General features: G+C 40.3%; 1 protein-coding gene across 3 annotated transcripts in view; it reads right to left on the reverse strand.

Moving 5' to 3' along the window:
• tmem120b (transmembrane protein 120B) overlaps window positions 1-6676 on the reverse strand; it is a 62511-nt gene extending 55835 nt beyond the window's left edge. For all 3 annotated transcript variants that reach the window (XM_069933288.1, XM_069933287.1, XM_069933289.1), the window contains exon 1: window positions 6588-6676. In XM_069933288.1, the coding sequence (XP_069789389.1) occupies window positions 6588-6650 (63 nt within the window). In that variant the 5' untranslated portion in view covers window positions 6651-6676. The remainder of the gene's footprint in view (window positions 1-6587) is intronic.
• Between the last annotated feature and the right edge of the window lie 10222 nt (window positions 6677-16898).

Consider the following 16898-nt stretch of genomic DNA (forward strand, 5'->3'; position numbering starts at 1 on the left):
ACGCGATGGAGTAGTGGCCGGACGGTGAACTCCAGCCCTCTCCAGAAAAGTCGGGAAAAACAAGAGAAAACACAAAGGCACAGAAATAAAAGTTACAGAAAAGTGAGTATAAAGGTGGAAAGAAGATGGCGACAAAAAAAGAAAAATCGAAAGCAACGGTAAGAAGAGAGGAAGAGAAGACAAAGGAGGAAAAAGGTGAAGGCCTTACCTGTCCGAAGAGGCCCGCTGCGGAGAGAGAAACCCGCTCCCTCAGGTCGGTAAATAATGGACTACAAAAATGGCTCGCAGAGCCGAACAAAAGTGCGCAAACGCGCATGCGCGAAGTTTCGCGCATGCGCAATGCGAATGAAAAAAAACACACCGACGGGAGGGGGGACCAGCTGGGGAGTCGATCTCCACAGCCGGCAACGACAGCTGCAGAACACCTGCAGCAAGAAGAGACCACAGAAGACAATAGAAACAAGATAGAAGAGGAGGAAAGGGCAACAAAGAAACAACAGATGGTCAACTCAGAGGAAGAAGAAGAGGAAGAGTATGGTGAAATAGAAGAAGAAAAGAGAGGCAAGGTAAAGGATATACTTGCTCTTATTAGAGGATACATGGAATCATTTAAAGAATGGCAAACACAGGAATTTAAGGATTTAAGAAAAAGAATAAACAACACAGAGGAGAAAATAATTAAAATGGAGATGACCTTAACAGAAATGGGAAAAAAAATGGACAAGATGGAAGAGCGGGCAGTAGCAGCAGAAATGGAGGTAGAAGACTTAAAAAAGAAATTGGAGAAATCTAATAAAAAAACTAAAGAGACACAAGAACTACTAGCTCAAAAAATAGATACAATGGAAAACCATAACAGAAGAAATAACATAAAGATAGTGGGCCTTAAGGAAGATGAAGAAGGCAAGAATATGAGGGAGTTTATAAAAGAGTGGATCCCTAAGACCCTAGGATGTCCAGAACTACAGCATGAAATGGAAATAGAAAGGGCACATAGAGTATTGGCCTCTAAACCACAACCACAACAAAAACCAAGATCTATTGTAGTAAAATTCCTAAGATATACTACAAGAGAAAAGGTACTGGAGAAGACAATGGAAAAAGTAAGAGAGGGCAACAAACCACTGGAGTATAAAGGGCAAAAAATCTTCATTTATCCAGATATAAGTTTTGAACTCCTAAAGAAGAGAAAAGAGTTCAATACAGCAAAGGCGATTTTATGGAAGAAAGGGTATAAATTTATACTAAAGCATCCAGCGGTATTGAAAATATTTATTCCAGGACAGCAAAACAGACTATTCTCGGATCCAGAAGAAGCACGAAAATTTGCAGAACAATTACAAAAATAGACTGAGGGAGGAAGACGGGTAATGAGAGTTAAAATGATCACGACTGATATGTATGTGGGTAAAGACAAAAATAGACTGAGGGAAGAAGACGGGTAATGAGAGTAAAAATGATCACGATTGATATGTATGCAGGTAAAGAGGTATAAGAGTGAATAGAGACAATGAGCATACATGAATGTATCTGTACTTAGAGGAAAATATAGATAGTATAGACAAGAATTAATAAGGGAAGGTAATGGAATAGAGAGAATAAGGAGGGAATTAAAAGAGGGACCTTTGTGACATATGAAAAGTGAAATCTTTTCTGGGGGAGGCGGGGTGGGGGGAAATAGCGGTCACTGCACAATCAGTTGACGCTTGCGAGTGGATTCGCAAATCCAAATGGAGAGGGGAGATGTGGTTGTCCGACAAGGGATAAAGGACAACTCAGGAGGTGAAGGGGAGATTGGGGATAAATAAGATAGAAATAGGAGAATAAGGAAAATGTTAGATGTTGTAGGAATGTTGTCTTATGAAGAGTTGAAAATAAGAAAACAGAAATGGAAAAGGAGGAAAGGTAATGATGGAAAAACGGAAAGAGAAGATAAACAAAATATAAAAGGGCTACGCTGAACTATATGTCTTTAAATATTAATGGAATACATAACCAAATTAAAAGGAAGAAACTACCAAATTTAAATGAATAAATGTATTCCATTAGAAAAAAAAATAACATATTGGTTAAGAAATAATATTGAAATATTCGAACAAGTATAGGAGCCTTACATTAAATACAATAGCGAAAACCTACCGGGGACAAACATTACCTAAGTTGATAGAAGGAGAAGGAAAGAAAAGAATGGACTCAGTAGAATTTCTGGTGTAATTTTGTTGAATGACAACATTGTCTGACTGGATTAATGCAACCTAGATTGTATACCTAAAATGGATGAGAGGGGGGGGTGGGGGGGTGGTTTGGGAGGAAAGGGGGGGGGGGAGAAAAAGTCACTGTATATGTGTGAAAAGAAATAGTGTATATCATGGCTAATGTGATTTATGGTGTGAAAAATAAAAAAATTAAAAAAAAAAAAAAAAAAAAAAATGCTGGCCAACTTTTGTTGGACACTGATATAAGACACATCAGATGCTGAACACAAATAAAAATCAGCAGCGAAACATTTTTAGGTCAGCTGAACTAACTCAACATGTCAGCATCATTATGTGATTAAACATGCTAAATTCAATAAAAGTTAATTTAATGTTTTTCCAACTTCCTACGTGATACAGAAAATCTGAAATAATCTTTGTGTTCAGCTTGAAGTTGTCTATTATAGTTTTTAGATTGTAATGATGGGAAAATAGTGGGAAAAAATTAACATAATTACTGCCTGTGTAGTCGTTCACACTGGGCGCCTTTTTAGACTGCAAGTACCTGAGGGTTTGGATGTGCAGTAGAGTGAATGACCATCAACAAATCTTTCCTCCAAAATGTTGTAGGGGTCCTGGAGGATAAATCGTGGTGCAGGAATTGACTCAAAATTCCTGCACATTCCTTTTTCGGCTGCCCATGTAGCAGCAAAAATCCTTGATTGTGCCATTAGATGCCTGCAGTCTAAAAACCATATATCATAATCCCCATTTTTTTTTATTCAGGAAGCAAACCTTTTGAAAAAAATTGCTGTCCAGTGTTATCAGACTCATGAACAAACTTCACTGGAAAATTATGATGCCTTTTCTCAGTTCTAAACGATTGCTCTCCTCAGCTGTGCACTCTGTATTGTGTTTATATTAATCCACTATGCATGGAATGACAAGGTGTACTGCTTGCAAAACAAACAGTTTAAAATTATAATTGCATGTTATTAATGCAATATTTTCATTTTCTTCTCTGACCATTTCCCAATTTATATTGTCCTACATACAATTATTCTTAAGGGACCTGTGAACTATCACCAGTAATTTCTATCCTTTCTTCATCCAAAATGATTCTGCCTTGATCACCCAATCATCATTATTGCCACTTCTGAGACAGTTATGTTTTTTAGACTGCAACGTCAGGAAAATTGTGGGAAAAAATTAACATAATTACTGCCCGTGTGGTCGTTCACACACTGTGCGCCTTTTTAGATTACAAGTGCAACAGTCCCGGTGGTTGGACGTGCAGTAGAGTGGATGACCGTCAACAAATTTTTCTGGTATGATTTACACTGCTGGCTTCCTCCAAAAGGTTGTAGGGTTCCTGCAGGATAAATCATGGTGCAGGAATTGACTCAAAATTCCTGCCCATTCCTTTTTAGACTGCCCGAGTAGCAGCAAAATTCTTCGATTGTGCCATTACATGCCTGCAGTCTAAAAACGTCATTCTTTATTATCAGGTCTACCTATCCCCTCTTCTAATTCTCTGAAATATCTTGGTCATCTTCTCATCATTTCTTTGCAAATGCTGTCCAATAATGCTAATTCTATTCGTGCAGAAAAGTAGCCTTGAATTTTGTATTTTTACCTGCTCTGATCTGCAGCAGCATGCTTATGTTTGTCAGCTCCACTCCTTACTTTAGAATTTGAGACATAATTTTGTTATCCCATATCATCTTGTTCTTCCTATGATTTGCCAAAAATTCTCTCACCCTAGCTACTTGTAATTTATGCACAAAACTGTTTATTTGATTCACCATGACAACAGTCCCAAATGAAGACCTTCCTGAAAGAACAGAAGAGAGAGATATCCTATGACTATGAATTTAAATCCATTACATTCTGTAACCCATACTTTAATCTCTCTGATCTTGTTCACTTTATGTTAACTTGCAAGCAGATCAATAATACATAGATCATCACCTTCATGGTTTTATTTTTTTTTTATTTAGACTTTAGTTTCTCAGAATTGCTTTCTTAGTTTTACCCATGTAACTGAAAGTGATGTTGAGCTCAGCACCAAAATAAATTTACACTCCCACTTAAAATTCCTCCAGGACCAACAATGATCCTTAATCATGGTGCATAGCAGACCATTCTCTTTTACTTGCAACTTGAACGAGCCATTGTATTTATCATGGTTTTACAGTTAACTTGCTCATCCTTCCTACAGTCTCATCCAAAAAGGTTGCATATAAATGTCACTCCTCAACATTCCCAGGAATTCAGGACCTCCCAGCCTTTCACACGGTCCAAATTCCTGGGAATTTGTCCTCCCCGGCAATTTAGGGAGAGTCCCATCCCTAACCGAGGATGCAGTAAGAGTAAGTACCCCCCCCCCTATATCACATCTCCAGAATGGAGGACCATCGCCTTCCCAAGATCGTGTTATATGGCGAGCTCTCCACTGGCCACCGTGACAGAGGTGCACCAAAGAAGAGGTACAAGGACTGCCTAAAGAAATCTCTTGGTGCCTGCCACATTGACCACCGCCAGTGGGCTGATATCGCCTCCAACCGTGCATCTTGGCGCCTCACAGTTCGGCGGGCAGCAACTTCCTTTGAAGAAGACCGCAGAGCCCACCTCACTGACAAAAGGCAAAGGAGGAAAAACCCAACACCCAACCCCAACCAACCAATTTTCCCCTGCAACCGCTGCAACCGTGTCTGCCTGTCCCGCATCGGACTTGTCAGCCACAAACGAGCCTGCAGCTGACGTGGACATTTACCCCCTCCATAAATCTTCGTCCGCGAAACCAAGCCAAAGAAGATATCCCATCCCATCCGTCAATTGCCTGCCCGTCGATCGTTCGCCTTCCTGCTCTCTCCCTCCCGGCCATCAGTAGGTTGGTCACCCACCTGCCCGGTCCCTCCCACCCCGGCCATCTGTCGGTCAATCACCTACCCACCCCACTGTGCTTCAGGGCTACTTTGGCACGTCGTGACAGTGGCACAATGCAGGACGAATAGCCAACTTCGTTTCCCATAATCTTTCACGCAGCTGGAACCACTCTGGGAAATACAGCTGCACGAGGGATTATGGTTAACGAGGTCGGCCATTCATTCCGCATTATGCTGCCATCGCGACAGGCCAAAGCGACCTACTGGTCCCTGGTGGTAAGTAACTTTTAATTTTCATCACCTACTTGACACAGCACGCAAGCGCTGACATCATGAGACTTCCCTGCTTGGCCATTTGGCTCTTCACACTACAGGGAGAGGGTGGTCCGTGGAAATTTCCCAGGGTCATGGAGCTGTTTAAAATTCCTGGGCCAACCTTTTCACACCACAGTTCCACGGGAGGGTTCCCAACAAAATTTCCTGGGAATCTCCATTTTACAATGCGGTGTGAAAAGGCCTACAGTTTCCACCTACTATTCCTAACCCTCTTCAAATCTACTTGAAGTTTTGTTTGATATTTCAGGTTATATTAGGGTAGAACTTTAAAATTGTACAATTAAGAAAAGCAACCTTGTTCTCAAAGAAAAACACTAAAGTCTGCACTGTGTAAAAGCACAATGCTAGAGAAACTCTGGAGGTCAAACAGTGCACTTAATTTAGCAAAGATAAAGATACACAACCAATGTTTCTGGCTTGAGCTCTTCATCAAGGTATTTATTTTCATAAATCATGATTCCAGTCTTCTTAATAAGGTGCATTATTTTAAACAGTAGTATTAAAATCTGTATACCCAACCACCAACTCCTATGATGTTATTACATATTCACAAATTTAATTATTAAACTCACATTTGATACATTACGTGAATCCTTTTATGGGTACAAAGAACGTTCAGATTTACAATACATACTCACTCTTACACGGTTCACCCAACAATCTAGATAAAATATTCTCAACTCGTAACAGATTTAAAACGTTTTGGTGACAACCAATGCTTTTTAAAAAAAATCACTTAACATTACTGACCAGCACCGTATCCTGACAGTCAATGAAATTAATCGCTTTCTATACATTGACACCAAAGAATTTATGAGCACTGGATTTAAATGTAATTCCGGTAAACAAATTAATTTGCCATTTAATAATCCCACTAAGAATCAAATAATACGTGGAAATGCACAGTACAATTTTCCCGAACAGCACGAAACAATTTTAGAACTACAAGAGTTTCAAATCTGGTGAACAAGAGCCTTCCAGCCTAGACCTTTCCGAAACCTTCTACAGACAAAGCCAGAGGGGGCTTTGACAAAGCCAATGTGATTGGGGTAGCATGACAGAGCTAAAGTCGCGTTCAAAACTTCCGGCGAAACGATATCACCGAACGAACTGGATCTTCACATTTTTATCCTTTTCCCTCTTGGTTATTGCATGCAGTGCCATTTACCTGTAGCTGATTAAATTCTTTGTCTAACTCCTGCCATTCAGCGCGGAAGCGCTGCAGTGACATTGTCTAATTCACTTGCTACGAGGGCTGCCGGGAAATCGCCGTGACGTCAACCAGCCCACTGCAGCAGTGCCAGCCAGGACCTGGCTTGAGCCGGGCTAAGCAGATCGGGGGGCTGCAGGACGGTGGATTGTGACTGATAGCTTGAGCGTTGGCAAAAGACCAATTGTATTTTAATCATCTTTAAAATAGTGGCTAAATAAACAAACTCTTGAGGGTTAGGGTTACCCTAATCAAATGCTATTGTAGACACAGTGCTTTGATTTTAAAATATGATCTATAACATTAGATTTATATTTTTTTTAAGTAGTTGAACGTTTCAGTTAATAATTTCATTCGAAAAACCCGAAATTAGCTGAACAGAAATAGCAACATGCGAACAGCATTGAACTGTTGATTATAAAAACGGAAATAACTCAGCAGGCCTGGTTATCAGACGGTATTGCACAAAGCAAGAGTTATGACCTTTCATCAGAACTTTAAAAAAAAACTGGTTCTTGCCAGACCATACCTTATTGTTTAGTTTTTCAAGTATTTTCAGATTTCCGGCAAAAAATTGATATCTTTCTACAGTTATACAGGACCTCAATGAGACCACACTGAGTATTGTGTACATAAGTACACAACACAGCAGGTTCACAAGTAAGTCACTTGCCCCCCTCAAAACAGTCATTTCTTCTGTGCCAGTTCCTCATAGAGTTCAATTTAGTGATCTTTTAAAAATATTTCTATTTCCTCTTTAAATATCCCCAACTCATCTAGCCTCCACAATCCTTTTGGGTAGAGAATTCCAGAGATTCACCACCTTAACCATATAACCATTTACGGAGCGGAAACAGGCCATGTCGGCCTTTCGAGTCCGCACCAGTTCACTAGAACAACTCCCTTCTGTGTGTTTGAATAAAGAATCAGTTCTCTGGTATTTGGTAATCCTCCCCTGGGAAACAGGTGCTGACTGTCCACCCTATCAATGGATCTCACAATCTTATAGACCTCTATTAATTTACAACCCTGAATCTTGAGGCTGTGACCCCTAGTTCTGGTCTCACTCACCAGTGAAAACAATTTTCCTGCCTCTATCTTATCTATCCTTTTCATAATTTTATATGTTTCTATAAGATCTCCTCTCATTCTTCTGAATTCAAGTGAGTATAAACCCAGGTGATTTAGTCTCTCTTTGTAGGTCACCCCCTCACCTTTGGGATCACCCTGTTGAACCTCCTCTAGACTGCCTCCAAGGCCAGTCTATCCTTCCTCAAGTATGGAGACCAGAGCTGCACACAGTCCACCAGGTGCGGCCTCACCAGGACCTTGTACAGTTGCAGCCTTCTTTGAGGATTTCCTATTCACCTTTTAAATGGCTGCTTCCTAATCTTGTAATGATGTCCCCTTGTTCAAGATTCTCTTACTAGTGGAAATATGCATTAAACAAAAGAGCTGGAGAAACTCAGCAGGTCACACTGCATCGATAGGAAATAAATTGTAACCAACATTTCAGGCTTGAATCCTTTGTCAAATGTTGTGCCCAGTTTCTATGCCATTGGGATGTTGGCACACCTAAATGAGGAGAAATTAATTTTCAAGTCCATTTTATTTATTATCTACAGTAATTGCACAAGTACAACCCAATGAAACAATGTTCTCTGGTCTTCAGTGCAAAACATGCAGACACAACCAGACATATATACATAAAGACAAACAATACATATACAGGACAAGTATTCATGCATACATATAAATAAATAAATATTGCTTCATAAATATGTTTCAGATGGTTAGTGTGAGTAATTCCTTTGGTCGTTCAGCATTCTCAATGCCCACAGGAAGAACCTGTTTCTCAGCCTGGTGGTGTGGGCTCTGATGCTCCTGTATCTCTTTCCCAATGGGAGCAACTGAAAAATGCTGTGTGCGGGTTTGACATCTACAACACCTCACTGCAGCATTCCAGCTCCCCCACGGGTTTCAAGGCAGCGACCATCATCCTAGTAGCAAAGAGGGCAACAATAACAGGTCTCAATAACTACTGCCCATGGTACTGACCCCCATCATTATGAAATGTTTCAAGCATCTGGACAGGGGAGTGAGCCCTTGACTTATTTAATGATCCAGAACAGATATCTGCAAAGTTTTCTTCTCACTTTCAACCCAGGTCTAATCATAAAATTAAACGCTATGAATTTCAAGGCTTAATGCAAGAGACTGATGAAACTGTTGATAACTTCCTCACTAGACAAAAATTGTTGCTGCAAATGCAGATTTAAGGATAGAAGGATTAGATGATCAACTAATATGGGGGAGTGCCCATCCCATAGTGCAAAAGTCTCTTTTAGGGAAGTATAGCTTGAAGCTGGTTGAAGCTATAGACGCAGCCAGAGCCTTTGAAGCCACAAGGATGGAAATGAAATCCCTATCTATGCAGAACCACCCACAGCAAAGATGCTATAAAGAATACAATCAGAAAAGTGAAAACCCCCAAGACCCCCAGCAAGTGGAGCAGACAACACCCCTTCAATGACCGAAACAAATGACCCACATGTGGTTCTGAATGTAGAGCCTGTGGTAAAGCAAACAAGTCTGGTATGAAGAAAACAGTAATACCAGTGGAGAAAAAAAAAAGACAAGAAGATCCACCACATAAAAGGAAACAACAATGAGGACTCCGACACCCAGATTCTGGATATGAAATCCATACACCTTCACGAAATGTCAGGTGAGATGAAAGAAGAAAGCAAGTGGGAGACAAGGATCCAAATACATAGAACAATCCAGAACAACCCTACGATATTAAACCTAAAGGTGAAGCTGGATACTGGATCACAAAGCAACGTTCTTCCACTCAAACTCTACTGTGAAATGTTCCCAGAGAACATAATAAAAGGATATCCAAAAAACGGTGGATTGAAAACAGCAAATGTCACTTTAACGGCCTATGGTGGACCCATGATCAAGCAGCTAGGGAGAGCTAAGATCAATGGCTACCATAAGGGAAAGAACATCCTTTGTACATTCTACGTGGTCGGTGCAGATGGACCAGCAATTCTAGGACTGGATAGTTGCCAGGAGTTGCAATTTATCTCTGTCAATTATGAGATCCAAACAAAGAAGATATCGAAAAGCATCAACAGAAACACACAACAAAAATAGGAAACGATTTCCACAGAAGTACCTTCCAGGACATGGCACACAGTGGGAGCAGACTTGTTCACTGAGCTTCCATTCATCAAAAAAGGTGAAAGACCTGAGAGCATCAACTATCACCTCAGAAATGAGAGCAGTCTTTGCTGAATAAGGAATACCTGAGCAAGTAATATGTGACAATGGAATACAGTTCAAGTCACAAGAATCAGAAAGCTGGCTGCAGAGTATGGGTTTGTTATCACTACATCATCCCCATACTACCCCAAAGGTCATGGGTTCATTGAAAGACAAGTGCAAACTGTGAAACGCACACTAGTTAAGTGTCGCGAAACAAAGGAAGACCCATACCTAGCTACACCTTTAAGGGCTGACATGAAGTCCCTGGTAGAACTTCTAAATGGCAGGAGATACTAAACAACTCTGCCTCCAGAAGACCAGGAGAAAACCAGAAGAAGACTGGCTGACACACAAGAAGAAGGATGCCAGCATTATAACAAACATGCACAAACATTGCCAGAACTCTTCAGAGGGCAGCATGTGCATATTCAAGAGCCGATGATGAAAACATGGACCAGCAAAGGTCATCAGAGAAGCTGAGATACCAAGATCATACATTATGAAGAAAGACTCTGGCAATCAGCTGAGGAGGAACAGAATTCACATCTGGCTGACACAAGGTGTGATGAAGCAGAGAGCTTTAATACCAGCAAAGCCTACAACACCAATAACAAGTGAGGTATCAAGTGAAGAGACCACAACCACTAATACAGAAACATCAACACACCAGTTGTCCGGTGAAGCACAATAAGCTACATCACCTACTCGTGTACCAACAACACAGAGCCCAACGGTTGCAGCCAAATCCACAAGATAGTGATGGAACATACTGCCGCCAGTGCGGTATCGATAAGAACTATTTAAAAATAGTTGTGTAAATAAATTAGTGTACAAGTTCAGTTACTTAAGTTGTACTGGAAAGAAAGTGATAAACAACACTAAATTTTTCTTTATCTTGAGAAGGAGGGATTTTATAAAGTCATGATAATGTGAACTATTTTGTAACCACCTAAGAATACACCCTTCTCACTGTAGCAACTGTAGTGTACTTCTGTGGAGTGTATGTATATGTAAATGTGAGTGTGTGAACAGTTTCCTGAGATGGTCGAAGGTATCAGTAAGTAAAGTCTCTTTTATTATTTGAATCTTGCATCTCTAAGTTATTTAAGAAGCCTTCCAAGAAACACAGAGACATAACAGCAAGCATCAAAGCACACCTCCCAGAGACACTGGTCCCATTTCAATACTCTTATAAAAGAAATCATTCCATTGCTGATGCTATTTCCTTATCCCTCCACTCAATCCTTACCCACCTGGAGAACGATGCCTCATACTCCAGGCAGGCTGTTCATCGACTTAAGCTCAGCATTTAATGAGATCATTCCGCAGAGGCTGGTGGAGAAGGTTTCCTCGCTGGGACTCTACACCCCTCTCTGTAACTGGATTCTGGAGTTCTTAGTGGAAAGACGACAGTATGTCCGGATCACTAGCAGAACATTGAGCACTGTAACGCTGAGTACCAGCACACCACAGGGCTGTGTGCTCAGCCCTCTCCTGTTCACGCCACTGACCCATGACAGCATCGCCAGCTCCAGCTCCAATAGAATCATGAAGTTTGCAGATGATGCAATAGTAGTTGGTCTCATCATTACAGCGAAGAGGTGGAAAATCTCATGATATGGTGCAAGAATAAACAACCAGAATCTCAATGTAAACAAGACGAAGGAGATGATCGTGGACAATAGGAGGACCAGGAACAACCACCCTCCACCACACATCAATAACTTGGTAATGGAGAGAATAGAGAGCACCAAGTTCCTTGTAGTCTACTTAAAAAGTGACCTATCATGGACTCACAACATCTCCTCACTTGTTAGGAATCCGCAACAGCAACTGCGCTTCCAGAGAAGACTGAAGCAGGCAATAAACATGAACTTAAAAATAAACGAGCTTGATGCATTTTTTTTTTGCTTTATCGTTTAATTTTGTATTCTATTATGCTCAATTAAAGATTTCCTCCTGATCATGGCACTTTTGCTTGGTTTCTATTTAGTTAATTAAACCTACCCATGTTATATATTCTAGGTTTAGAAATACACTGCACATGGAGGCGTGATGCTTTATTCATTGTTTAATGCAAATCTAAAATGGCTTCCCACAGCTGATGTTCGGGTGTACTGTGGAAAGTCTTGTTCTTACGTCACCTCCAAACATCAATTCAGCTGGTGTTTGTTTGGTTGTAGAGTGTGGCGTGTTTCTATATCCTAATAGGAAATGTGCCATTTTGTGACTCCATGATACATTTAGGAATTTTTTTTTAGTTTTCATGGGTTTTTTGAAAGTCTGTACAAAATGTTCTGCTTCCCCAATAGTGCTTGGGTGGTATGGTGCTGACAAGACATGTTGTATACTGTTATTGTGTAGGAATACCTTAAAAGCCCTCCGAAACAAACTGTGCACCATTATCAGAAACCAGTTCAATAGGTAATCCATATATCACAAATATACTTTGTAGTCTTTCCATTGTCTGGTCTGTTGTTGTTTTTCCTCATGTGTGATACCACTGGTCATTTAGAATGTGCATCAACAATAAGGATGTTTTCTCCCATAAAAGGACCAGAGAAATCAATAGGAATCCTGTACCATGGTCATATTAACCAATTTCTTCTAAACAACGCTGTCCCTTTGGTGTCAACAATGTAGAGGGATCTTTTTTTCGGTGTCTGCCATTATATTCCATGTTTACTTTGCATTTTCCAAACACCTTGACTTTCTCCCCGTGAATGTTTTTAACACCATGTTGGCCTCTTTAATGGCGAGGTGAGGTAGCAGTCATGTTTTTAACTTCATTGGCATTCACGACACTGCTGCCTTCTGGTCCCACTCCATTTGAAGAGGTTCGTTGTTGATTTTCACATGGACACATATTTACGATTTCTTATCCTTTAATCCGCAAAGATACATTATTTCCAGTGCCTTGTCTTTCTCTGAGTCGTTAGTTTCATTGGTAGAGTTTTTAATCTCATCATCCTTCTCTTCACTCCAGAGGGGTGTTTTCTGTATGCAGGTCATTGCTTTTTCTCCTTCTTTCCCTTGGTGGCACTGTCTTTCTTTCTTGGACGTCTGGGCTCTGATGTACATCTGGATTTTTTTCTGAAATAACAATTTCTGTCGTTGGTTTTTCTGCAGCAGAAGCATTCTTGGTGGGAAAATTTACCCATCACCTTTGATTCACCTTGACCAATGTCCAAGTTGTTTTTGGCTTCTTGTAGAGCTTGTCGAAAGAACCAAAGACTTGTTGATCCAAACCAAAGCTTTTATTAGCAAAAGACAGGAACTCTTCACAGATGGCCGACCAGTCCGGAATGATCCGACCTGGCTAGGGACACAACCCTTTAAGGCCCAGACAGTAGGCGTGGCTAAGCTCTCAGCCAATCGCTGTAAGCACAGTCATTACACTCTAGATACTGTAACTATATACATTGGTGATAGGTCTGTACTATTACACTTCTTTTGTACTTAGCAATCGCTCTCTGGCACTGCAGTCTGCTAAATCCATTACTAGGCGGTCTCTTAATGCCTCATTGAAGAATGCACCAAACTCACAGTTCTCTGACAGTCCAGGCAATTCAGTCAAAATTTGCTTATAGATTTGCCTGTTTTCTGCTTTTTGAGATAATTTTTTTTGTTTTTCTGCCTTAACTAGTGGTTTGGGGTTTCGGTGTGCTCTAATTACAGCATAGAACTCAGTATACGTTTTTATATTTGGTCTTTCAGATGCTAACAGATTTCATCAGTTTTAATGTCCTGGTTCCCACTTGGCTCAGAAACAGCACTAGTTTTTTGTTCAAAACAGGTGTGTCTCTAATATTTTAGGCAAGACAATGTTCATCAAATCTTTCTACAGTCATACCAGTCTTCTTCTGACTCCACGAATTTCACAAACTGTCCCTCCGCCATTTTTGAGTTGATTTTCCCACTTTTTCTTCATTCTCTGTGTTTGAGCCTTTGGGGCTCACTGTTGTGGTAGCCTTGCATTGCCACTTTAAATCTTCACGCCAATGTTTTGATCACAGAGGAGGTCTGTTTCAATCATCGTCACCAATCTGTTATGTATTCTAGGTTTAGAAATACACTGCACTTGAAGATGTGATGCTTCATTGTTTAATATAAATCTAAAATGGTTCCCTGCAGCACACAGTATATATGTGATGACATTATACGTACACAGGCTTATGTACATAACAACTCCCTTCTTAACTTTCTAAATTTACTCTTTCTGTAGTCCAGCATCCTTCATTATTCCAATTCTTTCTAGTTCTTGCAGTAAATCTAACAATGTTGTAGCCATTGTTTTCCAACAGTTCTACCATCCAATTTTGTTAATTCCTTAAATTTAATTCTTACGACGAATCAGAGCATGCTGCTCTATATTGTTGGTGAAGAAACTAGGAAGCAGTCTAGGATATATTGCTTAAAGTGTTCCTCAATTTGAGCTTTTCTTTGAGTTTGTATTTGAATACTAAAACCTTCCATTCTGTCATTTTGTAATACACTTCTATACTGTCTGCTGTGTCCACAGTTATGTTTGTAACTGGTATGACTCTACAATTTCAGTCAAGGCCTAGGTTCTGTTTTTAATTTAATTATTCTAACCCAAGGTATCTACTGCTTTTGAATTTTAAAGGTTATTCAGTTTCACCCATGTTATGAGCCCAGAGGACCCCAAAACCCAGCAGCAATAGAAATTCACCAAGACAAATGTTTATTTAAACAAATGTTACTTTTAATTTTCTTTAAACATAAAAACAGGATCAACTTTAATTTATTACTATTAACTTAACCCCCATCCAATTCTAAGCGCACGTGCATCTAATGTGTGTTTAAGTTCAGAAAAGTTATTTGATTCACAGACCAATCTCACTTCTCATCCCTCCAAGAGCACTGGTTGCAGGCAATTCTTACACTGTGCACAGAATTTAACATTTATAAAGTTCACCAGGCTTTGGTGCTTGAAAATTAAATAATTACTGCTTAGGAAGGTTTTTTGTCAGATTTCAGAGAGATATTTGTTGCTTGTTGGACACCCACAACTGATTCCTTTAGATCAGCCATTTCAGTGTCTTGATGAAGAAACTTGCCCCATCAGGGTTTTCCAAATGATAACCTCTTTCTTTCAGGTCACCACAGAGTTCCTTTTTGTTTCCCTTATTTCAAGTGAAACATTATGCAGCCAGCCATCTCCTCTTGTATGGACCATGTCAGAAATAAAACTTCTCACACATGAGTCTCTTTAAAACTGATGACACGACAAGCTTTATTTACAAGTCTGCAGAGTTGGACTCAACTGGCTTCTCACCAGTTAAGCCCCGATACATACAGTGCATTGATTTTTATACCCTTATTGTTTGCCCTTCCCCTTCTTATTAATACTGTTTTAATTGGTTAGTATTGCAAAAGCATTCTAAGTATAACTGCATTTTTAATTATCACGTTCGTTACGTACGCTGTGAACTCTACATACACTAAATTCTGTTTCTCACCCTTCTTATCAATCTTTTGTCTCCTGCATGTCTCTCACTATGACCATGAAAAGATAGGTTTAAAAAAAACATATCCAGCTGAACCTTTTGTCCTTGGCTGCTAGTAAGCTCCCTGTCCATTCTGGCTTCCCTTTTTATGATTAATCATCACATTTTAACTTAAGTCATTTTAACCTAAATTCTCTATATAACAATCCACCCCTTTCTCTCTTTAAAATGTGTGTAATATATATAGATATGAATGGGGATTTTAACCTGGGGAAGAGAAACGTTTCATGATACATTAATCTCGTGCTGAAGTAAAATTCTAACGGGGTCTCCCAGTCCCCCTGGTTGCATAGCCTGTTGGACCATGGAAATCACCAGGCTGCGTAGACAGGGAATAATACAGGGCAAAATAAGTAGGAGGAATAAAATACCTCCGATGACCCACAAGAAGGTACGCCACCAGGTTCCCCCAAACCATTTGTCCATCCAATTTAATTGTGCAAAAGGATGCCAGGTTTGAACCGGTACATGGGACAAAGTACGAATATTATCAGCGATTTTTCGAATGGCTTGGCCATTATCATCAATCTGTAAGCAGCAGTTAGTCAAATTAAGCTTTCCACATACACCTCCTTCCGTGGCTAGGAGATAGTCTAGGGCCAGACGGTTCTGATATATAGCAGAGCGCATTTGACCTTGCTGGGATGCAAGTAATTGCAGGGCTAGAGCTGTTTGATTTGTAACAATTTCAAGGAGTGCTTGTAAGCGAATAATGCGATTTAACATATAAATAGGAGTACGATAACCCCAGGATCCATCTTGAGCCCATGTAGCGGGACCATAATATTGAATTATGCGTTCTGGAGGCCAATCATCTCCCCATTGTCCCAAATGTACCGTGCTAGAGCGGGGCTGACGGTGTAATGTATCAAAAACCTTCACGCCTAATTTATGACCGTGATCGTGGGGTAGGAGGAAAAATTCTGGGCGGATTATTCCTAGGAAACAAGTTCCACTCCACTGTGAGGGAAGACGAGTATAAGCTTTATTACCACATATCCAGAATAATCCATTTGGGGATACTCCATACCCCCTTTCCTAAACTCTTTTAAGAACGGGGTTTGATTGGTATGGTCCTGTGATGGTGGAACTGGTACAATTCCAAAACTGAATACTGCTATTAGACAGGGGTAGGCAATTAGTTTTAAAAACAGTGGATAAGAACCAAGTCAGGGGTTTAGGAAACCAAATGAAAATACCAGGCGAAATGCGAATCCATACAGCCTTGCAGGGACTTTTTCCTACTGGGTATTTGCCGGTTCGTGAGAGACAATAAAAACCAGAGGGGACGTTAGAGAGAGACCAAGTTTCTCTTGATCTCGTTCGGTTAGTTGTCCAAATTCGGGAAATCATGGTCAATGAATTGAGGGGCTCCCCCCACCAAGGCCATTGCTCTGACATCCGTGGACCCCCGCAGACCCAACGATTGGTTACATTAAAAGTTCCTGCAATTTTAGTTGCAAGA

The sequence above is a fragment of the Narcine bancroftii genome, chromosome 4, assembly GCF_036971445.1.
Source record: "Narcine bancroftii isolate sNarBan1 chromosome 4, sNarBan1.hap1, whole genome shotgun sequence".
NCBI lineage: Eukaryota > Metazoa > Chordata > Chondrichthyes > Torpediniformes > Narcinidae > Narcine > Narcine bancroftii.